This window comes from Pempheris klunzingeri, chromosome 19 (genome assembly GCF_042242105.1).
Source record: "Pempheris klunzingeri isolate RE-2024b chromosome 19, fPemKlu1.hap1, whole genome shotgun sequence".
NCBI classification, from domain to species: domain Eukaryota; kingdom Metazoa; phylum Chordata; class Actinopteri; order Acropomatiformes; family Pempheridae; genus Pempheris; species Pempheris klunzingeri.
In genome coordinates this window covers 17394770-17421852 of record NC_092030.1, presented here as the reverse complement: position 1 = coordinate 17421852, position 27083 = coordinate 17394770, and the positions used below count along the sequence as shown (strand labels likewise).

At 41.4% G+C, this 27083-nt stretch overlaps 1 protein-coding gene across 1 annotated transcript in view; it reads right to left on the bottom strand.

Annotated features, from left to right (window-relative positions):
• fibcd1b (fibrinogen C domain containing 1b) overlaps positions 1-26731 on the bottom strand; it is an 87875-nt gene extending 61144 nt beyond the window's left edge. The window contains exons 1-3 of the mRNA XM_070850773.1: positions 26660-26731; positions 5698-5781; positions 591-1070 (exon numbers count right to left, since the gene is read on the bottom strand). Coding sequence (XP_070706874.1) covers positions 591-1070; positions 5698-5781; positions 26660-26731 — 636 coding nt within the window. The remainder of the gene's footprint in view (positions 1-590; positions 1071-5697; positions 5782-26659) is intronic.
• Between the last annotated feature and the right edge of the window lie 352 nt (positions 26732-27083).

Genomic DNA, 27083 nt, shown 5'->3' with positions numbered 1-27083 from the left:
AATTTGCTGGTTCATGACTTTTTGTTCCATTTCAGATCATTTATAGCGCATAGCTTTTCAAATGCTTGCATATTTACATACTCATGCTTACAGTAGTAATTACACATGGCATTACACTGTTTAAGGAAGAAGGACAAGGGTTTTATGGCTAATGCATACTTAGTGTCAGCAGATATTTTATTTTAGTATTTTAGCATTAGAATCATAAAAATACCACCATCAAATTTGTTTTCTTTTCCCAATGTGACATATTCCAATAGTAGTTAAGCAAAGTAACCCTATATAAGATTAATTTCATTAATTTCATAATTTAAAATCGTACCTTGTTACATAATTATATGTACAATTTTATGCTATTACATGTTGATAAATGATTTGTATGGCGACTGTTGGAAAGATAAAACAAAGTACAAGGAAAGACAAAGCTGGAGTATTATCAACATCTTTTTTTGTGTAATATTGTGCCTCAATTATCGCTCTGACCTGGGTGGTGTATTCTCTCTGACCTTACGATGACACTGCATGTCCAATGTGCCTCTGACATTAATACTGTTTGTGTGCGAGTGTGTATCTGTGTGTACATGTCTCACCTGTATCAGCCGTCCCTGCTCCGTCTGCAGTGTATTAAGGTCTTGCCCCAGGCTGCCCTGCCCCCTGCGTAAAGATTCATAGTCCATTTTCAGCTGCCCCGCATGAGCTGACAGCTTTGCCACCTCCTCAGCCAAACTGACAAGAAGGGCCCGATCTTGGCCTTTCACTGACTTCAGGTCAGAGTCGTGGTCGGTCAGTGAGTGAAGCAGTGATGTTTGCACACCCTCCAGGCGCAAAAAGTTACTGTTGTAGTCGGGACAGTTGGGGTCGATGAAGATGTTAATACGAGAGCCATCACCTCTCTCAACAGTGACCAGGGCATTGGCTTCATCCTGGTTGGTAGAGATGTGGGGTAAGCCATCGGACATGGGTGGGGCCTGGTAGTGATTCATAAAAAGGATGGTGCCAGTTACGGTGACAGCCAGCAATACAGCCACGAAGAGAAGGATAGTGCAAAGCAGGTAGCTGCAGCTCATCCTCTGTAAGTAGGAAGGGAGAAGGGAAAGAAGGAAGGGAGGGAGGAAATAAGGAAGGAAGGAACAAAGGAATGAAGGGAGAGAAAAGTAGGTGTTAGCATCACATTCGCTAGAAAAACAAAAATTATGGCAAAACACCTGCCTTATTCAAAAAGAAATTACTTCCATCCATCACAGTGGATATTTTGAATGCCAGATGCTCAGTACTCAGCAGTGAAACCATATTCCCATCTGTCAAAGTGTAGTTTTGAATGATTCATGTAGTAACATAATGTAGATTCCTTCAACTGCCAGTCCTCTTGAAATTCAAAATTCTCTGAAAACAATTTTTGTCCAAACAGTCGTGCGAGTTGTACTGGTGCAGTAGAGGGATGATACCAGCCTGAGACACTTCTGGGAAACACATGGTCAAGGTACTGGTGTTTTGTCTTTCCATTTCTGAGACAGGTAAGAAAACAATAAACCCTGAAATGATGGTAACCAAGAAGATAAAGTAAAACAAAAGGGTCTTAGACGGACAATAGAATGTAAATGAATGAACTGAGGGTTGAATCCTCAGAGGAAAAAAGAAGGCAGACCTCTACCAGTAACAGTCTCCATTAACTGGACTATAAAAGGCTTGTGTGATGGCCCTTTATGATCTGTCTGCATTTTCCCACACAGGTCAAGAGAACTAGAAATGGATAAGAGAGTAATATGGCCCACCTTTGCATGATTAACAACACCTAGCTCCCCCATATCTTCCTCAAAATGAATTAGAAACTGATCTCTTACTGATGTGTTTTTCTACACTAGAGGATGCTCTCTCAGGGAGAATATGTGGGCAGGTGTGTGTGAGTGTGTGTTTGTTGTCTTTTGGTAGGTGTAAACTCATTAATATGTAAATTGAATGTACAAGCACAGTGAAGCACACCAATAGGCAGCTAATGGTCTGCTTTATGAGAGAGGTTACTTTAATGAGAAGAAAAACAATTGTGATGTCCAGGAAATACTCCTATCCATTGTGTTTAGCCATGGTCTTGCAGTACAAGAAATAAAAGTAATAACTCCCCCAACAGCTTGTCCACGTGGGGGCCGAATGTGGCATCTGTGAATGGTTTACACTATGTGGGACCCATTGTGTTCTCAAACATCAGCCCACATAGTGCTGTGTCTCTTGACATAAAATGAGCCCTTTGGAGGTTTGAGAATCCTTTCTAAAACAGGCCTCAGTTGTAGCCCTCCTTGGTCCAATCATGATCTTGTGTAAATGCAAACAAAAAGGAGTTCACGAGGAGCGTGAGGATGGTTCTTTCACGTGGGTCCCATTTGTACACCCCTGGCTTCATTCATGACCCACATGGGCAGACACATGTGGAGCCTGAAGCTACTGAGCGAAATTTTGCTGGGCTTGGTGAGTTCCTGCTGGATGCCTATGGTTCTGTGCTTCAAAATTATATTTTAGTTGTGGTTCTAAAAGACTTGCCCACAAGACAAACAACAAGCAAACATATACTTAAAAAAGACAATCCCTGGGTGTAGATTATTGCATTTAAATAATATTAACATGTATTTGGTGAAACTGTTTGTCTATACAAACGCACACGAATACATTATTCCTTTTCTCTGGAGAGAAACCAAATCATTTTTGAGAGGGTTATTGGACAATTACTATTTCCATCACATAATGCATGTTTTGATGATTTTTTTTATCTTTACTCCTGAAATATAAAAAGCCCTTTGGTAGGGTCTACTGAGTACATTGACTGAATTCATACACTGTGACCCACTGTTTTCTAGACACCGCTGGGATGTATGGAAGCACTGACTTTAAACTGCCCGTAGGCTAGAATTGTCCAAATGGGTTGGAAGCTATGTGCATAAATATGCACACACACACACACACACACACACACACACACACACACACACACACACACACACACACACACACACACACACACACACACACACACACACACACACACACACAATACATACGCACAAACATGTACTGCACAGAAACTAGATGCACACTGATGCCACTTAAATTTTGGATATGCACATGCATGCACCCACATACAGACCTAATTTGCATACTGATTTGTACATAGCCCTTTCTGCTAAATACTTGCAACAGACAGGCAAGCACATGCACATATTGCACATGAAATAAAATGGAGCATTGCCTTGTCAGAACCATGCTACCTCTGTGTTTTTTCACCCAAATACATCATCACAGAAAAGAGCTCTAGGGGAGTATTGCTGCACATAACATTTTTTTGTCTCCTTGCTCTAACTCAACATGTAGCCCCTGACTGCACTATGAAATCACTCTTTGCATGTCAAACAGTTATTTTTTTTTTCAGTTTTTTCCCCCTGTGTGTTTGAGTGCAGGTGCAGCTGAGTAATTGTGACTATGTGACTGGGCTTGGCTGTGTGTGGATGTGTGTGTGTTGAAGGGTATCCGTGCCGTACATAAAGTGTATCATGCAAAATGGCCTCAATGTAACATTAGGACGGTTTCACTGAGCTCTATTGCCAGCGGGCCAAGACATCAGGGAAGCCATCATTGGCACTGCACTAAATATTCATTGCTAGCATACCGATTGTTAACTTAACGTGGAGAAGATATATGATGTCCCCCTTTCTGCTGACACACACAGAGCTGACAGACATCCACATGCTGAAAGATAGACAAAGACAGACATACAGGAGCAGTGGATTTTTGTAATGAAGCCTTCCACTGATATACTGCAAGTGCCACATAATGATTTCCCAAGATGGCAATATTTTAAACCACAACATATAAAGCGGTTTCTGATAGTTTGAGGTACAAATATTTACCAATAATTCAGCATGAATGAAGGCAACTCATTTAAGGTTGCACATTGATTACAAAGCTGGTGGAAAAGCATGTGACTAATGGTTTTACTGTTGTTCATAGGTATATTTTGGTTACTTGGGATATAAAATTGCACTTGTATAAAAGGTACAAATGATAGGGGTACAAAAATAGGCTTGCAGGAAAAAGGTACCACAATGTAGGCTAATTGTATGAAGGTACTGGACCGGCAACAAGCTGGTTACAATTCATCTCTACTTATTCTGAGGTCAGACTGACATGAAATCAGAAAGTCTGAATTGAAGGAAGAAAAAGTCAGCATGACAGGGAGGAGTGGAGGCTTTGCTGCTGTCTTGTTTGGTTTTTTCGAAGGTCAATAAAAATAAAACACAACAGCAACTGTCCCAGCGGAATACAAGATCTCTCCTCTCCGCTCAAGAGTTGGAGTAGGGTAATGACACTGAGAAGGGGACGCAAGCAGCCTCTTAACACAGTATTTTTTCTAAATGAGTCTCTCCACCTCGCAGCAGGAGCCCACTCTGTAATTAGTGGAGTTTCAGATCCTCTCCTGTCTCTACTCATGCCACATCGCGGGATTTGAGAGTGCAACAGGGGAATTCTGATGGATAGAAAAGGAAAAGCAGAGAAAGAGAATTCCTCTCTATGAAAATGATGTTGCCCTCCCACGCAGAGGCAGTGGCAGACAGTTCTTGGACGAAAGGCTTTGTCTGCTCATTAGATAAGCAAGAAACCAGCAGGAGCCTTGCAAGCTCTTTCCTTTCCTCTCTTTTACTCTAATTTCTCTCTTTCTATTCCTCAAACACAAAATATAAATATATATGATATGATATATACACATATCTCTATCTATCTGATTGCATATGATATATGCAAAGGGAAAAAAATCACATTGATGCTGCCCAACTAATGAAAAAAGAAAGGCACAGACATCTTTCAATGCTAAACTGGCACACATATGAATAGCAAGACTACACTATTTTAAAAGAAGGATTTTCTCTCCACTTACATTCCATTCATCTGCCCTTGATGAACACTTTCAGTATTCAATACATAGCTTCTTCCCAAATTCAGCCATGCAGTCAAGCTCCGTTTCCTGGTGCAGCCATGATCAGTCCTCTCAGTTTAAAGAATCTGCTGGGCCTAATCCTGTCTAATTCTTGTGTGTTTGGGTACTTGAACTGAGGTTGTGCCATCGCTGCTTGGTCGCAAAATGTAATGTGTAATATGCAATAATCCTTCACACTGCCATCACCAAAGCAGTGAAAAAGCGGATTGTGATGAAAATCATTGTAAGTGGCACTTAATCCCCTCTGCAGGTGAGCAAGTGAATAGTGTGCGGCTCTTTTTACTGGAAGGAATATGGTGGAGGATATATACACACATCTATATATAACATTCCAGACACACAAATATACGTGTACACACACACACACACACACACACTGGACAGCTGGTTGGATCAAAGCAGCTATCTGAAGATTTCACCTTTAACTGTGGGAAATCGTGACGGTCATTTTAAGGACCATTTGATTAACTGAGAAAATAATTATCAGATTAATTGATAATCAAAATAATTGGCAATTGCAGCCTTACACTGATTATTTTTAGCTATCTTTTGTCTTAACACTATGACACATAAAATATGACACAATAAACCCCCTTATACAGCTGTCAGTAAGTAAGTAACTCTGATACAACCCATGAAACAAAAGTAAATGTGGATGCATGCATGTGCATTTGCCTGCTTGTGCTTGTACACAGCACGCTGTGGTTACAGGGCCTTACCTTGGCCGGGGTCTCCCTGGCAGTTTCTGAGTCTGACCAGCGATGTTTGAGCTGGGAGGAGCTGGGCACACACTCACAGAACGTCTGCATGGGACAAACAGACAGGGCCACCAGTGTTGGCGTTTGTTCAAGTCACATGTGCAATCAAGCATGCAAGCACATGCGCACAAACACACACACATGCATGCACAAATACACACGGAGAGGCACAAAGGTAAAAACAAAAAATAAAGGAAAAATCAAAGTACTGGGTAAAGCACATTTTCTGAGCCAAACTTTCAAATCTCATAAAATCATTGTTAGGAGATAAATGATGCTGGCACTGATAAACTACAACCACCTACACACATAACTGCACAATGACATAGACAGATCTGAACAGGCATCTGTACATCTCAAAGGTATCACTGAATTCAATAGTTTATGACAAGCTCAATGCATCTTCTCAGGGATAGCTTTGCAGGATCCTCAATACAGTTTCCTCCTACTCCAAATAAAAAGAGGAAAAAAAAAAGATTGATAAAAAAACATTTCACTGAATGTGGGTAGGCACAGCATGTGTGTAGAAGTAAGCATTCGCATATGCAGGTGAATGTGGGTGTTTGTATACAATGTCTGAACATTATGTGCTTTGGTATGTGTGCCTCTTTGTGCTTGCATGCGAATTTGTCTGGGAGTAGTAATAGCAGCTGCACAGATAAAAGCAGCGTTATTATGAAAGTGGGGGCTTTCTAACTGCTTCTGGAGAGCACGTTGTTCCATGACCTTAAACACCGCTGCTCGCACTGTGGAATTGCTCAATTAGCCTGGGACAATAACACCAACACAAAAGCACACACGTGCGCGCACACACACACACAGACACACACTCACGCACAACTGCCTACTTAAGAATGGATGCAGCAAACATCAGCAATTAATGTATCAGAATGTGTTCTCTATCCGAGCGTGGTGTCATAAGCCTGTGTGTCAGTGAATGTACGTGACTGAGACTAAATGTGCTCTTTACAGTTGTTGTAATACTGCACGTTTTAATACCATCAGTAGCAGTGGTAGAGAATGACTTCAAAGCTGCATTCATCCATTTTTAACCAATAGGGGGCAGAAAACATTAAAACACCCTCACTTTAGCTGAATGTAGGCTTGGTTTGGCTAATGTTTTAGCATTTTTTACCTTCACAACCAGAAGGCATATAGCTTTAACTTTAACATTCACTTGGAGTTGTGTTTGTTACCTGATGAAACGCCACTACAATATTCACTCTTCATTTAGCTGTTCATGTTAACAGCCAAATGCTCAGACAAAAGTGGCTAACTAGGTAAAGAAAGCTGACTGCTATTTTATGCTGGCATGTAGTATAAAATACATTTATCAGAGCTATTTTTTTAATGTGGAAACAGTTGCCTACGGGTGGCTAATGAGAGCAGCTTAGACGCAGCCACAAAGTAATTGTGTGTGCCTTAACAGAAAAAACTATTCTAGTGAAACTTTAAAAGCTTATTCGAGTGATAATTCTTACTGATTTCGATAGGTTTGTGTGACCCCTATCACAGTGGAGTCGTTTGATTCAATGTTAACATCAACCATATTGCAGACACAATTGTTTGTGTGTGAACTGTACACGCCTGAAATTGCAAGGCACTGCTTGTCTTTGTGTATGTTATGCCAGTTGTCAGTGAGTGCGAATTGCTGTGTATGCAGCTCACACAGTCATTGTTATGATGGCTGACCAATAGTTCACCCCTTTGCTCTAAGCATTCTCTTCTAATGTGTAAGACTGCAAGAGGGGGAAAAAAAGGCAGCAAGAGAAAAAAGTAAAGGGAGGGTGAGAAAGATGGACGGAGAATTGAGAGAGGTGTGCTGAATTCTAATTAGCAGCCTTAGGGTCAGCGATAGAAATCTGTGTCTGTTCTGCCTAAAACATTGCAGCTGTCTGTGCACAGAGGAGCTACAGAGCTACCTCTATTAAATAAACACAGCCACCACAGTGATGCGGCTAAACAAACTAACAAGTGAACTACATAGTTAAGTAAACTGGAATGACTTTGTATGTTAAAAACCCACCAATAAAAATAGGCGCATGCAATTTCTATGCTGTTGCACAAGTTCAAGTGTGCGCGTGTCCACCAATACAGATACGGACACAAAGGTATACTCCCGCTTGGCTGCAGAGGAAGAAAAAACACACACTAACAAATGAACACATGCACACAGAACAAAGGTTGTGTGTTGCAGCTGCAACCCACTCAGATCCCTGACACAGTCTTCCCATTACACTGAGCAGCACGTATCAGAGCTTTAGTTTGTTCATCCCCCTGCCTGCTAATGCTCTCATTGGGGTTCTTTGCTGCCTGTGCACACAAACATGCACGCGCACACACACACAGTGACATGCCAATATCTGTGGGGCTTCTTGTTGGCAGTGGTCCCGGTGAGGGCATGACTGCTTGGCAGTGTTTGTCTGGTCCTAATCTTACTCCACAAGCTCCACCAGCGGAGAGGATTTACACTTAATAGAATATTTGGGCTTTTTATTGGTTGGACCTTACACGCAGAAGCCTATCTGATGAGCCACGTCTTAGAAGACAGGAAGGGCTCAGACTTATCCTGGGTGTGACTGGATGTGTACGTGCACTCTTTTTGAATGAGTGGACCTACGTGTTTGCATGTGTGCATGTGAGAATGAATGTCTTCAAAGCAAGAATCACAGCACTATCTAAGAATACCTGGATTGTTTGAATGTGTTATTCTTGGAACATGTGTTCTCACTTTACCTGTGCGTGTGTGTCTGTGTGTGTGTGTGTCCGTGTGTCTGACAGCGACTTTACCAAGGTGTGCTTAAACCTACTGCTCACTAAGCCGATAGAGTGGAAGAGGCTTTGCATATATTCACTTGTGGGCTTACTGATCATTTAACAGGACTTGCAGACTGCTAAATGAGAGGACCGAGACTGACAGAATAGACAAAAAAAAAGAGGGAGCAGGAAGCAGAATAAAAAGCAAAAGTCATTGTGCCATAGTTGTGACTACATTTACACAGTTCAGTGTTACATGTAAGAGATTATCTTGTTAAGTGTGTCTTCTCAAACCCTATAGGAAAGAGAGGTTTGAGATTAATCAGCACAGACATGTTTCATGCATTCATGTAACAGAAATTCCTAAAATTCTTGGATAACTCCAATAAAGGGCTTTATCAAATAAGGATAAGGCTGTTTAGAGGTGAGTGCTCTTTGAATTTGCTTCTTTTTTGAGGACTCCATCTCTGGTACATTTATCCTAAACTAATGAACTGTTACATAATGAGCTAATAAATCCTGAACTAATGATACATTCCCAATCAAAAGTCAGCGCCTATTTGGAAGTTGAATTGGATGATGTGCCATTTCACTTGAGCATTATATTCATATTAAAAAAAATCAGATCAGATGAAACACATTTGGAACCACACAATTTAGACAAAATAATATAACCTTCACCACCCCCTTCATGAGACAAAACTGTAAAAAAACAAAAAACAAACTGTGGCAAACCGAAGATTGTTGCATGGACGGCTGAATATGATGAGAGGTGTTTATCTTGCCAGCGTCTATATAATGTTCTGCAGACCACAGAGATTTGGGTCTGGACATTTTATAGGACACTGCCATTTTGGATGTGATGGGCAGTATAGCAGCTTTTACAGACTTCAAAGAGACTATTCCCTGTACAGCTGATGGCTGATGACAGCGCTGGGCACATTTTTGGATTACTTGGCCACTGGCACATACATAATGGCTACACAGGCTACCAGGAGGGATACGGCTGTGTTTTGGTCACATTACTAAATCCATGAGGATATATCAAACATCCTAAAATGGCAGATCCATCAGCAGTCTATTATTCAGCTTCTGCCCAAATTGTATTTATAATCACTTTTTAGTTGTTTTTTTGGCAAAACAGAGTGGATAACAAGGGAAGAGCTGTTTATGAGCGTTTCCATGAGGCTGTTTTGTCAGTTTCTACATTCAGAGGAGTTCTCCTTTGCTGATTGGTTGCATCTGCTCAGAGATGAGCTATTTCAGAGGTGTAAACAAAATATTCTTTCAACACACCTTATCAAGACTGCCCTCTGGCCAAAAGAAAACAAACACATCTAAAACACGGCACAATTAGAGAAGACAGGCAGTTAAGAGAACTACACTGGAGAGAGAGGCACTAAGTGAGCTGATTCTTACCACTGTGTTGTAAACTTAAGGGTTCTGCTGTTTGAATATAGGGTTTTGTGTTTTTATTTAAGAAAAGAACATATATGTATTCACAACACACAATCAGCAGCATCAGCTAAAACAGATGCATGCAAACACTGAAAGAGATGCTCTTCACCTTCAAAATAAGACAGCATGCAGAGAAAGGAGAGGGAGGAGAGGCCTGCGGGAGATCAGGGAGATGAGTTCAATCCTAAGAGACAAATCACCCGCTCTACCCTCCACTGCTTGTCCTTGGAGCTCACACTGCAATCGGCCACACACAGGGAGCGAGTCTGTCACCCACTGTCCCTGAGGCGCGCGCACACACTGGAATGCAGAAACATATCACCGCAGCCGCTATTATGAGGCACACAATCACTGTGAGGTCAGGATGGCTGCTTTGTGAGCGTGAAGTGAAACGGCAAGATTGAAAGAGGGGTTTCAATTTCGCATGGGTGTCATGAATTATATTGTTACCTTCCTTCTCACAGGACACTGATGATCTGAGACTGCTCTTGCTTATGCTCCCTTATCTGCTAATGTTCATTCATTAGACACTTAATATGACAGGGCTGCAAACAAGTAGACATTTAAAAAGCTCAACCGTCCTACCATGTACATATTTTTAGTAACCAATACTACTTTATTTTCTTTAATTGCCTTTTCCCCAACTACTGGTCCTGTCATCTCTAATGTTTTCCCCCCCACACTTCATAGAGAGCTTGAGCTAAGTCAGGAACTGTTGCTGCTGTGGCCTTGTATGGCCTATGCTCATTGAATGTGATATTGGGCTTCATAAATAAACTTGACTTGTCTTGACTTGAAATTAAACTTTCATGTGCAAGATGCAAGCCAAGTAAGGGGGATCTGAGTATGACTGCAGAAAATGGCATAAGACTCAGTTCCAAACAGCACACACACACACACACCCAGAAGAGATGTATTCTAATGGAGGTTTATAAATGCAAAAGCAGCACTTCTGTGACAGTAAAAACATTCTTATTGCACAGTGAGGATCCTTAAAAACAGAGTGGCCACCTTGCTGATGCCGCCGCAGCACACACAAACACAGATATCTTTGTTAGAGGAACACACTCATTCTTGCATGAAATAGCAAGGAGGTAATTATGATGCTATTCCCTTTACCTTTGTCAGGGATAATCAAAATGATTCTCATCAAGGATCCCTCACATTTTCACTTCACAGGCCTCCATCTCTTTCTACCTCCTTCTCAGTCACCTCTTCAATTCCTCTTTTTGAAATTGCAGGCCACTTACAGTCCTGATTGCAGTTGCAAGCACAGTTAAGTGCACCAGCACAATCATGCAAGCACAAGATCCACACATGCCTAGACATACAAACACACACACACACACACACACACACAGACGTGCCATTAAAACACAAGATGGATCTCCACCCCACAGCCTTGCTATTTTAATAGCAGTGTGATAAGAAGGCAGACACTTCCTCTAACAGGCAGAGATGAAGAGTTGCCTCTCCTTAATGTATACATTTGCATACATCGCTATGTGCTCGTAAATAATACATGCATGTTATGGATACTGGTGTCTACACTTCATGGGACGGCTACCTTGTAGAATGACTTATGGTTTTAGCTCAAGTAGCACATTAGGGTGGGCTTGTGTGTGTGTGTGTGTGTGTGTGTGTGTCGCTATCTGTCTGTCTCTTTGTATCCATCTATCTCTTTGTGTATGTCTGTGTCTGACTGTTTGTACGCAGGGGATACCCTACATCTTGACAATTTGACCTTGACAAAGAGATCAGGTTTTGATGCTGATGATGTGAGACAAATGTGCTGTTTGCTCCTTTACTCGCACTGTTTGTGGATATGTGTGTGTGCGCGCAAGTTTGAGCATGTGTGCAGTATTTCATTTATGTGAGAAAAAAAAAGGTTTCGCATTAGTGTGTGTGCATGTGTGTGGCACTGCGTGACTAAAGGATGTGTTGGTTGAGTGCTATCGGGTGGTAAGTGCTGCGTGTTCATTCTCTCCCTGAGGGGAGGTCGTGCTGCAGTGGATATTGGTCTTTTAAGGTCATGGGTTTCTATATGAACTCAAGTTTCCTATCATATACCAAAGTTGTGTTGCCACAGAAATAGTTTCCTTAACCTATCAAGAGAAATACCTCACCTCTCTATGCTTTCTACGCTGAGAAAGATGGAACATGAAATACAAAAAAAATGAGAGAAAAAAAAACACCAGTAGTGGCACTACTTATAAATACAAAAAGCAATTTTCTCAAAAGGGCCTTCACCGCGATGGAAGCATTCTAAATTTCTGCGCAAAATAACCCTTCAGAAGCACTGGTCAATGAGTGCAGTACATACTGTAGAATGAGGTATGCACGCATCATGAAGGAGCCTCTTGATGCAGAGTGTGGGGGTTTGATCATTGCATTTTGAAGAGGTGGAATCGGCAACAGGTAACGTTTATGACATTGTGGAACTTGTTGAAAATAAGTTCCACAGAGAAGTGTGAGTAAGTGATTAGTTTTTTTTTTGGAAAAATGTAACAGACAACAACTTGTACATCTGCCTAGTACTTAATTTACCACTTTTTATGATTAACAGTTTGCACTAAATTAATACTGTAAAGTTATTATCTGGCAGTTAGTACAACATGCAGGTTTGATATAGAAGGCATTTGTAGTATTTTCCTCTCTTATTTGTACTGTATTGCCAACTTTGGTGTCATGCTGACCTGTGGCTCGTGATTCTTATTGCAGTTGCTCAGAAACTGAATTAGTTCTGGTGGCAAACCTCTTCAGCTTGTTCACATATACACAAACTTCACATTTCCTCAGCATCGCTTAATCTAATACAGTTGCAGTGTCCAAAAGTTATGCAGCAATTCAACATCTCATACGGCAAGATTCCTACATTTGAACAGACTGGGAGAGATAATGTGGAACATTTTCCAATGTGGCTACATCAACAATTGAAAAAGCCAGAATGAATTCAATCCAAACTGTAACACAGCATGAAGCGCCGTACATTGCTTCAACGCTGTTAAAAAAAGAAGAGAGCTGACAGCTTTTGCTGGTGAAATACAAGAGTACTGTAGGGGAGATGTAAAATGGAGGTACACTTTATTTTGAAAAGCTAAGATCATAAGTCAACAGTCTGAATCTGCTCAGGACTAAGGGGCTGGCGAATATGAGAGCAGAAGCAGTGGCTTGCTCTCTGGCTGCTTATAAAAGGAACTGCCACAACTGTCATTTTTTCCCCATGAAAGCAGTAAGGTGAGTCAAAGAAAATGTAATCCAAATGAACAGTCTGAAGAAAGCAAGGACTAAATCTGAATAGAGCGACTGCATAAATAGACCAGCTGAGTGTGGTTGGCCGGGGCTAAACATCGGTCACGTTCTGAAAGTAACAGACAAGCTGTTCACTATGTTTACCCAACTGGAACTGTATAATAACTCAGTTCATGTCAAACTTGCCACATTGTTTAAAGTCATATGTTAGTGAATATCTAATCCTTTTCCGAGTCCATACAGATTTTACACCGATACCCTCAAGATGGTAACTGAAGTGTTTGATAGAACACTGATTTCTAATTTCCTCAACACTATGAATCCACACAAATCTGAGCACAAAGCTGCATTAGTTTCATGTTGACTAATCAACTCATTTCCCCCAATAACACATGCAAATCCCTGCACTGTGCCAATTCTACACGAGTCAAAGCAACAGTAAGGGATGATGGTAAACATGTTTATATGGTAGACCCATTCTGAAATTGTGCCAACTTTAAAACGAATACACGCATGAACTTAATTAATGCAGTCCTCTGCTGACAATTCCTCTGCAGTTTTGAGATTAAACCACTTCATTAGTGTCTCGAGGGACAACAGACGAGAGATGAGAAAGGCAGAGCTTGGGGAGAGAGGAATGGGGGGACAGAGAGAGGGAGTAAGAGCTTGCTTTGTTAGTGTTCAAAAGAGACACTTTCAAGGCAGTAATTATGACGCAGAGAGAATGTAATTATTTTCCCAGAATGCCAGAGGGCTCCGAGTGCCTCCTAATAGTGATGGGTGACAATCTAATAGACCATAGATGTAAGAAGTGCATGGGGCTTAATTGGTGTTTAAACGTAAGTAGCTTGTCTGAACACATCCAGGCTCTTTCCTAAACGTGTCAGCAGTGCCTCCACTGTGTGATCCTGCCTGGCATGATGTGACAGATTTGATCAGAGAAAAGCAGTGTCACCGTGCATCTCACACAATCTGACAGCTTGCGGTAATAAGCCCGAGGTATCGTGAGTGTTTTAAAAACTGGTTAAGCTGTCACGTTTCACACCTCCCCAGGGATCCTCAAACTGGTTCATACCAAATCCACAGAAGGAGAGACTCAGTCTGAATAGATATTGCCGCGGGTGACTTAAGGATGTTTTGTTGCAGATTGCAACATGTGTCAACGCTGTAAGATAAAAAATAAAAAAAAGAGCAAAAACTAATAGGACACCAGTAGATGGCAATATCAAATTCAATATCTAAATTTTTAAAGATAATTTTGGCATTTCTGCTTTACAGAATGGTTAACAGCATAAAGCGGTATCTCACTCCTAATGTCTTTTCTCACAAATAAATGATCCACTAAAATGGATAAACCACTTAGCACCTTGTTGCTGCTTTTCCCAGGGCACAAGTGTGAACACGGCTTTATGGGAAATGAAGCATTCTCTGTATAACTCCTGCGGGAGAGCTGCACTGATGAGTAAAAACGTTTGGACTCCTAATGGAAGACTTACTCGTGAGAACAAACCAAAAGTTTTTTTTTTATTATTATTTATTTATTTTTTCCCCGAGCCTCTGTCAGCTCACATTTGCGCACTCTCCTCAAACAGTCATTTCCTCTCCTTGCTACTCATCCAAAAAGTCGATTCAAAAAGCTTAGTATTCTGATTGAAATCATAAATCCATTTTATTCATTTCCAGATTTTCATTTTGTAAGATCTATTATTGAAAAAAAGCCTATTGAAAGCTTGATATGCCCAGTATGCAGTGACATTTAAAGCAAGTCAAAAAAGTGATCGTTGATAGCATCAGATTTCTAAGAATGTGTGATTAGATGCGGGAGTGCAGGTTGTGACTCATGTGACAGATGTGATAAGCAAGCTGAGCTTTATTCTAATAAACAGTGTAGTGGGTTACATTCGTCACCACCCCCCAATACTCTGATCAGCATTTGACCCATGACCTAGCTCACAGCCAACTTCTAATTGTGACAAGGCACATATGGCAGATAATTATTCTGAATAATCTGTTGCCATGGCGATGGGTGACCCTGACAGCCACTGATGCACCATCTTCATGTCCGGCTCTGTGGTTGGAGGCAGTTTTGCCTCTTTGCCCTCTTAAACTGCTGGGGATTAGAGATGTACATTATCGCTTTAATCTCCTCTTTAACCCCTTCAATCAGCCTTGCGGCCCCTGCAGAGAGGGAGAGAGAGAGAGCCGCAGCCACTCTGCTGAGCTGCATATGGCCACGGACAGACGTATGTTTTACTGCTCATGTATTTTATGAAAGCCTAATACAAAAATAAGATTTCATTCTCTCAGTGGTGCGGGCCTATCTCAGTAATCCACTTCAATCCTCATCTCCATCAGCCCCCTTCGGTGTCTCTAAGTGTATGCCCCCGATATAAATACACCAAGCCACTATTGAGCTCTTAGTTACTCCGTCTCCCCCCTTCCGACAGTCATCTTCTCCAAACTGGATAAACAAGCCTTTCACTCTTGAGATGTATAAAATAGAAAACAAAATTTACTTGTGAGGCATCCCTCCAGATATCCCCCCTGAGCTGAGTGAGCATGAAATATGAAATAGCTCTGAGTCATAATTGAATGGCAGTGGCAAGATAATTTGAGTTTAAAAAATGCTTAGATTGAAAGTGACTGAAATCAGTAACAACAGTCAAAAAGCCATTACGAAATGCATTAGGTACAAATTACCACTTTAATATGGTAATAATTTAGTTTAGAAAACAGCAAACATTTTTTGAAAAGATGCCACATTTTAACAGCGATACTCATGAATCAGTCGAGTCAAGTTTTAATAATGGCACAAAGATGACTCACACACACTTTATGAAACAGATGATATCAGCAGTAGTATCAATACGCGAGATGAGAAAGTAGCTGGAGCAGTTGTCTTTATGTTTGTCAGGTTAGTTTACTGATAGCGTCTGGTGGGAATCAAAGTCACCGCCATCTCTGTGACCCCCGACCCGCCTTGCTACAGGCTGACAGCAGCTGTCATGCCCCACATACTGGAAAAGCGCAGCACACTGCAAACACATCAAAGTGGTCTAAAATATAAAATACATCATCATCATTTTCTCTATCCGACTGGCTTGTGACAGACAGTGCGTTGACCCTGAGGTGAACATTGTCAGCCTACCAAAACAAAGGTCAGCACACCAATATTCCTCCTCTTTGCTTGCTCCTCCCCCTCGTCCCGAACCCGTCATCGTCCCTTCCATCCTTCTCTTTTGCATCAACACCCACTGAGCACCCTGCCCCACAGCGCTAAAGAGTTTCCCTCTTCATCTTCAACACATTTGCAATAAATCAATGTGAGCTGAGGGACTGTAGAAATACTGAATCTGATTGATTTCTTATGTTAGCACATTATAGAAGCCTGTGAAGAGCCTGCCAGATTCCATTCCCCCAAGTGTGAGAGAGAGAGAGAGAGAGAGAGAGAGAGAGAGAGAGAGAGAGAGAGAGAAAATAAGTTTAACATGATAGGAGGATTAAAGAAAGACACTTTAACAAAAGATGCTGTATCAACCAAAACAAAGCTCAAGAACAGTTTCCAAAATTTGTTATTACACTTTCTCACACTCTCTGCAGTCCATCCGCAACTCTTGCAAACTTCATCTATTAGTCATTGCAGATGTAGCGAAGATTTTACTAAAGGTGGCACACAAATGGCTGAGACCGCGGTGTGCTTCCAGGCTCTGTGGGAGCATTTATGATACCAGACTAAATAATACTGGAACGACAAGCACCTGATTATATCCAAGCCAAGATTTAATGGAACTTCTACAATTCAAGACGTCTCCTGATGTCATCTAATACATCAGTGTTTTGAACAAGTTTGTCAAAAACGAGTACACGATACACAAGTGAACAGGAATCACCGGAACTGGATGGGCAGTACCTTGGACTTGACAAATGATAGATGCACTTGACCTTGCCTTTATTTTCATTCCTTTAAGATACAGCATAGGCTTAAAGAACACAGAAGTTAGACAGAATGTTTGGGATTACTGATGGCAAGATATTTACAAAAGAGAATACTAAGCTGGCCAGTCCATTACTGGCTGGTTTTGCTGAAATTCAAAAGAGATTTAAGCATCTGTTTTGGACCATTTGCGATTTATTGGATTCCAGTTGCTGTGCTTCACTATGGCACAGACAGGAAGCCAAGTGACTGTGCACTGCAGTTATTGGGCAATATGTTGACCAAATCCTTGGACACAATAACAGAAACAGCTGCAATCAAATACAACAACAGATCTAAGGCTTTAACAAAATGATGAACCCTTTTCTAACACAATCACCACAAAACATTTACATTAAAAGAGTGAAAACTATGGACCCGGAGCCTGTTTACTAAAAGGATATTATATTAAATTGTATTATACAGGTGGTCATTAGTCATTACATCATACAAAATGTCAGCATTTCATTAACCATAACTGCACAATTGATTGTGCTACATGCTTACGCATATTAATATGCTGCTTTTTCACCGACATTTTAAATAGTCCAGTACATTGGAATACCATTAGGTTTGAGGGTATGTGCTCAAACAGTCTCAGTAGTGCTTTATGTCCAGTCCTAATTACTGTGGCAAATTTTATTATGCTAAAAAACTCAACTGAGACAGTGAATATAGTAAACATCATACCTGGTACACATCAGCATATTAGCGTTGTCATTGTGAGCATTTAAAAGCATGCTAACGTTAGCATTTAGCGCACTGCTGTGCCCAAGTACAGCTTCACAGAACCACTGGTGTGGTTTGACATGTTCCAAAGTCCATAACTCCCTTTAAATATGTACCTTTTTACTGTGGTTGCTTTTTCTGTAATATACTACATTAACTGAAGAGTGTGTGCATGTGTCTGGTTTTATGTGTCTGCTTGCTTGAGTTGTCTGTATGCGCGAGTGTTTGTTTCTCTGAGGAATATGTCCTGTTCTCTATGCTGCCAAGTTCCACAACATCAGCAGAAACTACTGGTCTGCAGTACTCTACATTTCCATATCCAATCTCATTCAGGCTTAGGTATTGCCGAGGTGCACAATTTCACCGCAGGAAACAAGACAAATCAGATATAGTAAATATGAGTGTGTCTACTGCTGCCATAGTGAGGTCAGAAACTGCCCTGAAATGATATGCAAGCTGGAACCTATGGTCCAAACGTGCAAGACACAATGTTTTCTTCTCTTGCTAATGAAAAACACAGGCCAGATGGTGTACGACAGAGCCACTTCCACCAGTTGTGATAAATCTAATTCTTTTTTTAATTTTTTAAACAGGCCAGGAACAATAAAACGTTTCTTCCCAAAAGGTTTATAATAAATCCAGCCATGTGAGCTGGGGAGGGCAGTTTTTTCAACATCAATCCATCTCTTATATTTTTTGATTGATTTAATGTTTGAATAATTTAAAGAGAGGGTTTTGGAATAACAACAAGCCATGGGAGCGAGTCCTACAATTCCTCATTTATTCAAATGTGCAACTTTCCCCCAGCACATCTGAATAATGGCACACAGTCTGCCAGATTGAATTTTTGATGATGAATAAATAATGGATGTTGGTGGATAAGTCTGTTAATATATTAGCCATGAGTTTGTCATAACTGTTTAATAGGATAGCTGCAATAAATACATCTCTGCATCTTTTGTGCCTCCCTCTTTGTCTGTCTAGTTCTGAATATTTTCTTATGCATCACTTCATTTTTTATGTCTCCCCTAAAACTATCCTGACTATTACTACTTTTCTCATCAGTCACGTAACCTCTTCCATGAAGTTTTCTCCTCACTCTGCTTATGACAGATGAAAAAGAAAAATCAAAATGTTGTTTCAGTTGAGCAAACATGTCGTCATCCCTTTGAAATGCACACTGAAGATATGCTGACCACAAGGTATGGCTTGTAGTCGGTAGCATGACATGTTTGACATGTTTTTGAAGGAGGGAATCATATTTGGGTTTTTTGAGGCAGGATCTCTCCAATTTACATGTCAGATGTGGGCTGTTTTGCCTGTCCCTGAACCTAAAATATGTATCCATGAAAATGATGCTGGCTTTGAGGTTTTTCAGATACATTCTACATGGCATCAAAATCTGAGGCAATATTTTAATTTTTGCTTCCATTTCACATATCAAGAACACTACTTAATAGGGACAACAAGGATTTTTCAGCCTTCACCCCTCTAGTCAATTAATGTTGCTATTAACCTTGAGACACCTGATGGTGCCTGGCCCATAATGACGCCATTATGTTGTCAACGTTAGCTTAAGCAAGTCATTAGCAGGTAAATATATGAAGTCAGTTTGCTGTGGAAATGACTCCATTTGGCTCAGAGGAAAACCAATAATGTGATTTCGGAGAGACTACCAAGTATGAGAGAGTTAGAGAGCAACTCAGCTCAATCAGAAGCACATTGGCAGTTTAACACCAAGATAAAAAGGCCGTGTATGCTCGCAGTGGATCAGATGCCATACTCTACCATCACTATTTCAACAATCTGTTCTGGCTAGCTGCCAGGCATTCTCTGTATTCCAGCAGTTTTCACTGTGATTGTGTGTTTAACTCAGATATGCCGAGTTAAAACTGCATTCTCATCCCCCTCCCTCTGTTCTGTACTGTTCTTCTGCTCCAGATCCGTTGACCAGAGTAGATTGATTGCTTGATTAAACCTCTCCATTTATCATAAATTATTCACTGGATTTTCAGACTCTAATTAATTCCCTTATTATTTACTGTTCAGTCTGCATTCTTAGACACATAACCCATCACAAAAGGGAACATGTGTACGTGATTTGTCGCGCTTGCGCACTTGCATGTATGAGTCTTTGTGAGTGCTGATTGATGATGAACCCTGGGAAAAAAAAGAACGAATAAGTCCATTATGTTGTAGGAAGTATGTCCCCTTAAAAGCGGGGCCCTAATCTCAAATCCCTCTGTTTGATCAAGGCTCTAGCGTCACATGAACGGAGCTCTTTAACTCCTAGATTGAGATCACCAGGAGGAAATTGGACACTTCTCACTGCAAATATGGAGATAGAGTTCAATCTGTCAGTGGAATGGGCCTGGCTAGTTGTCCATCAAGATGACTGAACTCACTAACACATGCACACACTGTGTCTGTCTCATCTCTCACTTCACCACTCTACCTCATTTCCAGCCCACTCTTTTCCCTCCATCTGCACTCCTCTCATCTGCCTCTCACAGGTGATTTCCAATGCATTTTTAATGATGATTTAGCAGGGAAGTGAATGATAAATTGCAGAATGGCGATATTACACTCTTCCAGAGTAAAACAGTTTGGGGATTATGCACATTTATCTTTCCTTTGGAGTGTTTTTTTTTTCCACATTCATGAACAGATATGGTGCACACACACAGACACACACACACACACATGCATGAGGGGCTGAATCCAGCAGATGGAAATTTAATGCCTTAGTCTGCCTAGTCTCCTTCTCTCTTTCTCTCTCTCACACTTTTAGCTCTTCTACTGTGAAACCCTGCCCATCAGGTCAGCTTGCTGACACATCCATCAATACGTGCTCTGGGTTGTAGAGTATAACCTTGCCCTGTGGACCCTCTTAATGTTTCCTACTCAGCTTTACTTTCGTCACATCCATACCAAGGCACAAAGGCACAGAATGAACAATGTGACCGTGTGTGCTCCCACCTACATGTATAAAGACATGCAACTACATGTGCGCATACCCACACATACTCTCACGTACACACACAAACAAACACACACACACAGACACACACTAAAGCATGGGTTGTGCTCAAAATCAACACAGTTACCCAGAATCAAGAATCAATTACGTACAATTACTTTCTATTGCAGCTGTTGTTTTGGATGCGAGTGAGCCCTTGGTGATGCTTTGGGGCTTCCGTGACGAGCCTTGTAACTGATCCAAGAGAGAGTCTTTTCTCCAACACCAAAGTGTGGTAAACAGTCCTTTGTCGGAGTTATGTGGGATTTTGAGCAGCTGGAATATATCTGCGTCATCTTGCAAAGGTTCATGTGCCCCCAGCTTGCTTGCTACCTGCACAACTCTGATATGGAACCTACTGTGCCCGCTCAACGCTGATCTGGGACCTACTGTGATTCATACTTTCAAACCCTCACATGTCCTTTCTACTCTACTCTAAGTTACTCTTTTGTATCTCTGTTATTTTTATTCGTCTGCTTTTTCTCGCTCATGGTTTCATTCCTGTTGCTGTCCTTCCTTGCCCTCCTTCCCCCCCACCCCTCTCACAGCCTCCTGGCCACCTTGCTGCACCAGAAATCTGATATTGAAATGTCCTGCCTCTTCATGTCAGCAAGAGAGATAGAAAGGGAAAAAATGAGAAAAAGACATAGGAGAGTGTACGGGTCAGATAACAAACGGTGGGCAGAGGATGAGCAAGGCCAAAAGCGCATGGGACAGCTGCTGCCATTTCGACCCTTCAGACTACTAAAGCCACTCGTCTCTACTGTACATGCACGTTACACAAGATGGCTCCATCTGTCTGCAGCAGAAACCTAAACAAAATAACATGCTGCTCCATTAAGGCACTAAATCACTTTCTATGTAAAAGCACTCTTCACTTACGTAACGACTTGACAGTAATGGCTCGTTACCGCTTTGATCCACCAACACACACACACACACACACACACTCCTCTCACACATTCATACCTTCATTCTAACAATAGGCCTACGCTCCTGTGAACCACTTCGGTTTTGATCCCACAATTCAACAACACTATAGCAATGGGTTTCAGCCATACAACACCTATGTAGCACATGATTCAGATGTGTCCAAAGCTAAGAAAAGATTATTGTAATGACAAAAAAAAGGATCAAAAGAAGAGGCCATTGGAAAAGCATTTGAGTGTGGGGAGAACATGTCCACTGGAAGATGAAAACCACAATGAAACATCAAGGATTTGAAATTCATTATAGTGCGTGCCAATAAAGGCTGCATTGTTATGAGGAGCAGTACAACGTTAAATCAATGACACTGAGGGATTGCTTTTTTCTTCATAAATTCAATAAGTCTCCCTCTAGTCCCACCCCCATACTCTTGCTTAAAAGGATCAATGGAATGATAGAACACAAACATGGTATGAACAGGCCCACAAAAATGTATCAAACTGTCTTTTTACAGTCTTTTGATATAGTGTACATCTGTGTACAACAAATACCATAGCAAACACTATGACTGACATGGCTTAATTTAATCAATCTCTCCTCTGAGATAGTTGACTTCTCTAGGCGGCGATCAATGTTTAGCTGGATGCACAAATGAAGCATAGACAAAATGTGCAAACACACATAGGCAAACAAAAACATTACATTCCAGTTGAACGCAATGAAAATGTGAAACATCTCACACTACCAGTCTCCTTTTGAGAGCCCACATATGCACAGACGATGGCACTTGCACATAAACTAACCATGAGAAAGCTTCAGTAGTGATCTGACAAAACGTATGAAGCGCCATTGGGGCTTGAGAACTTTGTCTGTCAGGTGTTTCTTCAGTGCCACCCAGGGCGGGGCAGGGGAGTCAGAAGCTGAGGTTGTTAGAGTTGCACTGCTGCCATAGCAGGACCCCCCATAGGGAAATCACAGGCCTAGTGAACCAGAGAAGTCTCTCTGCTTTGCACTGCACACTGACTCCTATACCTCCAGCCAACTCAGCAGGTTCATTAGTTTGACAAGGATACCCACAAACCCAGTCGGCAGCACAAAGCAACAGCCTTCACCTCTCAACTCACCGTTACACTGTAATTTAAGAAGTCATTTGTTGGTGGAGCTGTTATGGTAAAGGTCTAACAAATATATCCTTAACATGCAATAGCTTATGGCTATAAAAAAAAAAAAAAAAACATCGCCATTGGTAAAGCAATTTGGAAGGGTGCAATTTTCAAACTGCAAGACCCAACATATAATTTATGATTTACATAACCTCGTCTTAACAAGCTGTTGCAAGTGAAAGTTTTAGCTGGCAGCTGTTGATTTCATCAGCAAGAGTGACAACTGCAGTTGCGCTCAGTTATAGTTAATTAACGTAAACTCTTTGAGAAAACAACAAAAAAAAGCAATCTTGGCTGGTTGTTGCAAATGTCTGGTTTCAGATTCTCACTCTTGGCGTGTTGTTGTCGATAAATTTACACTTGGCCAAAGACGGCTTTAAAAGGAAGGAGAAACACCACTCTGTATCATCCTTTTATGTTTGAAAAAATAAAGAGTGCCCTGTGTGTTTTCACTGTTCATAAAACAAAACAACCAAAACCTATAAATCTGGACCCCCAGGATTCAGGGCCGTGAAGCAACCTGTTCTCTTCGGTCTTTGAAGCCACCATTAGCTTAAGGAGAGTGCAGCGGTGCAATATTTTGTGTGTCTTCAGTCTATTGTTCAGCCCTACGTATAAGATATGTAGAGAGATGTGTGCAAGAGGGATGCTCAAGCCATCTAGGTTCTGCCTGATGAGCTACAGTTAACACACATGGGGGTGAGGTGTGTTAAAGTGAGTTAGTGCAGACTGATAAATCCTGGCAGAGATGTGTGCATGCCTCTGTGTGTGTTGTGGCTGTCATTCAAGCCTGATATAATGTCTGAGTTAGGTCCCTGCAGAGTGTGTTTTTGATAGATGACAGCCTACAGTGTGTGTCCTGTCAAGGCAAACCTTCCTCCTTTTTACAGCTTTGTGTCTGGTGTGTTGGAGATACATAAACATCCTAACTATAGTTAGATGATTTGCTAACTTATTGATGTGCTTTTTGTGTGTGTGTGTGTGTGTGCGTGTGTGTGTGTGCGTGTGCGTCATGTGTGGTGAAGGTGGTATGCGCGTGTGTATACCGTGCACATAAACATTTAAGATATTAAATGGAGACAAAAGACAAGTTGCTCAAACTCAGTTCACATTTGATTTAAGAATGACGCCAACCACAATAGCAACAGACCTATATGAAAGCAAGCTAGCATTCCCTTCCAAAAGAAAAAGAAAAGAATCAATATTGCTGCTCTTACAGCACAATATTACAGCCCTTATTCTTTGTTTCTTGTGGGGAATTACATTTTTTTCCTGAGCAATCTTGGAGAAAACAAGCAAAATGTAGCAGTAGTAGTAAGTAAGTTTTTATGAGAACTTTAAACAAAATTGTACTCCCCTCAGTGTAATTGTCTTCACATAACTATGTTGTCTAATGGCAAGCAGCAACCTTGACTTATGTCAGCGTTCTTTACTTTAATGACATACTTTGTATGGGAGGGATTAAGGGTTAGCGTTAGGTGCCACGTTTTTTTCTATATACACACAATTTAAGCATATATCTGAGAATGCTGCCTCAGTCTTTGATGCCTGTTATCCAATGAATTAGAGCCAAGGCCGATTCTAAGATGCACTTGAATCTCCATTTAACTCTAACTGGCCTCCATTTGTTACAAAGGGGCACGGGTGACGGCACACCTACAGCAACAAATCAAATATGCATGTTAGCAGACAAACACTAGGCCATGTTTTGTAATATCAAAAACAAACAGAGACCACAAGAGATCTCTATTAACCGATCCCTCCCCACTGGGCCAAAAATGACTGTGTCAATAGCGCAAGGCTGGGAATAAAGGTCTGGTGTTACTGCTCCAGATTACAGGGAGAGACAGGCTGACACACACAGAGAGAAAGAGTATTTATGTGTCTGTGCGTGATAGCAAAATAACAAGTGCAGAGGAAGGAGACAGATGTAGGGAGGAGAGGGACAGATAGCAACATTAGCCATCCCCATTTCCCACAGCCTCTCATCTCATCCAACATCCCCCAGCGCCGTCTGATCCGGAGTGAGTGTTGGGGTTATGGGACATATTTTCTAGGCTTACTGCTCAGCATATCACAGCTTCATTTTGTCATTCAGATTCCTTCTTCGAGAACACAAAAATTAAACAGAATACTAATGAACTGCATCAGATATCATTTCCCTTGCACAGATCAGTTTTATGGCCAGTTTACTGATCTTAGACAGAGATTGGGGCATTACAGGACACACAGTCATCACATTAAAACCCAGCAAAGCACCTTGTAGGCAGCAGGCAAAAATGTTGGTCCCCTCAGTCATTGATCAGCTCCACCTCAGACGTATAGTGGTTACATGACAAGCTGTAATGTATGAAAAATTAACTACAGCCTTCTGTTAATCAATTCTAATATGCCTATACCTTAAAAAGGACTAAAACACAGGCCCAGTTCAGAGTGCCACCATGGAAATGACTCACACCGAGCCAGGAAATCTGCTGAAGCACAATACAGGAGGCCACATATTGCCTGGCACCTGTCAAGCCTTTTAAATTAGAAGAAATGTGCCACAAGCATGCATCCTTCTCATACCTTCTGAAGGACATAACCCATTCACTTTGGTCAAAGAATAACAGAACAAACACACTCGTTTCTGAGAGAGCCAGGAAAGGAAAATGTTCACTATAGCCTATTAGGTGATTACTACACCCTGCTGCTCCCTTTGTTTCATAACAATAAAATTAATTTGGGCATTTCAGCAATCTAAGCTTCCGGAGGTTATTAAAAATGCAAAGTTCTTATGGTAGAATGGAACAGTTCCTGTATCCTTTACTTCTCCATGTCAAAACATTTCGGAATGGCTCTGAGGAACTTTTCACGTCAGCACCTGCACATTATTTTTCAGTGGTGTGTCGCATGATAACTAAACCCATCCTTGTGGGGATGGGGACGAGAGAGGTAAATCGTTGCGTGTTTCCAAAGGCGCCACGCTTCCTTAGTGCCCCGCAATCCGATTCCGATTTCCAGGGGAGCCCTCTCCCTCACGGGCTGTCAATAACCCTCCACTGACCTTGTGAAAACACATCGACTATTCCCCAAAGTGGGCTCGTCTGGCTACAACACAACTCACGTCCGATCCTGTCTCAATTCATCCGAGCGGAAGACTGGCCTAAAGAGCTCTTAAAGTGTTAATGGCCATTTGAGAATGTTTCTGTGTCATGTTACAACACTCTAAAACAACACTAATGTGATTTTCCAGACATTCAATTCAAGTACAACCTCGGGTTTACACGGGAAGGAAATTCGAGGATATTTGGTGAGGGTGCAGCTGATGCGCAAGCAACTATCGCCTTCTCACGCACACTAATCTCCTGCTGTGATTTTACCATTAGTCTCCTCTCTTCCTCTGTAGTCCAAGTAGTCTAACTAAGACATGGAAGCGTTGGCAAGCTAAACTGTGTGACCTGCGGGTTGGTTTAGAGATTATGACAGGAGCAGAAGTGTCTGTGCCCGGGTAGTCAGGAAAGGCTCATGTGCCGTTACTGTCTCTACAGTGCAGAGATTCGCCCGAGAGCCACATCACCAAACTCGGCGTGGTAACACTGCGCCAAGCAGATGCACCACTCCTGAAAAAGCCACATAGTGCAACTGTAGGTTGTGTTAACATACCTGGTTTTTATGCCGAGTCCCATCTTCGAGTTCAGAAGAGCTGTTCATGATTCCCCATCGGTCATTTACCATCCTACGGAGAATCTGCGCATCAGATTCGCCTGTTTGTTCCAGGCGACAGAGAATAAACCTGCTTTTTAAAGTCTTTACCTGTGATTTAGCCTACTCCATAGAAAAACAGGGTATTTAATGTATAAAAAAAAAAAAAAAAAAAGCAAGGGAGGTAACAACTACTTCTGCGGCTCAGCAACCCGAAACACCGCACAAATTACGCACCAGAATTCCTTCCGAGAGTCTCCCGCTTATCTTGCTGTTATTCCAATTAAAAAGAATAAAAATGATGTTTAGAGGATCCAGGGTTTGTAACTTGACATAGACACGCACCACAAGTATTCTGGATTTCACAAAAACAAAAATGTAACCC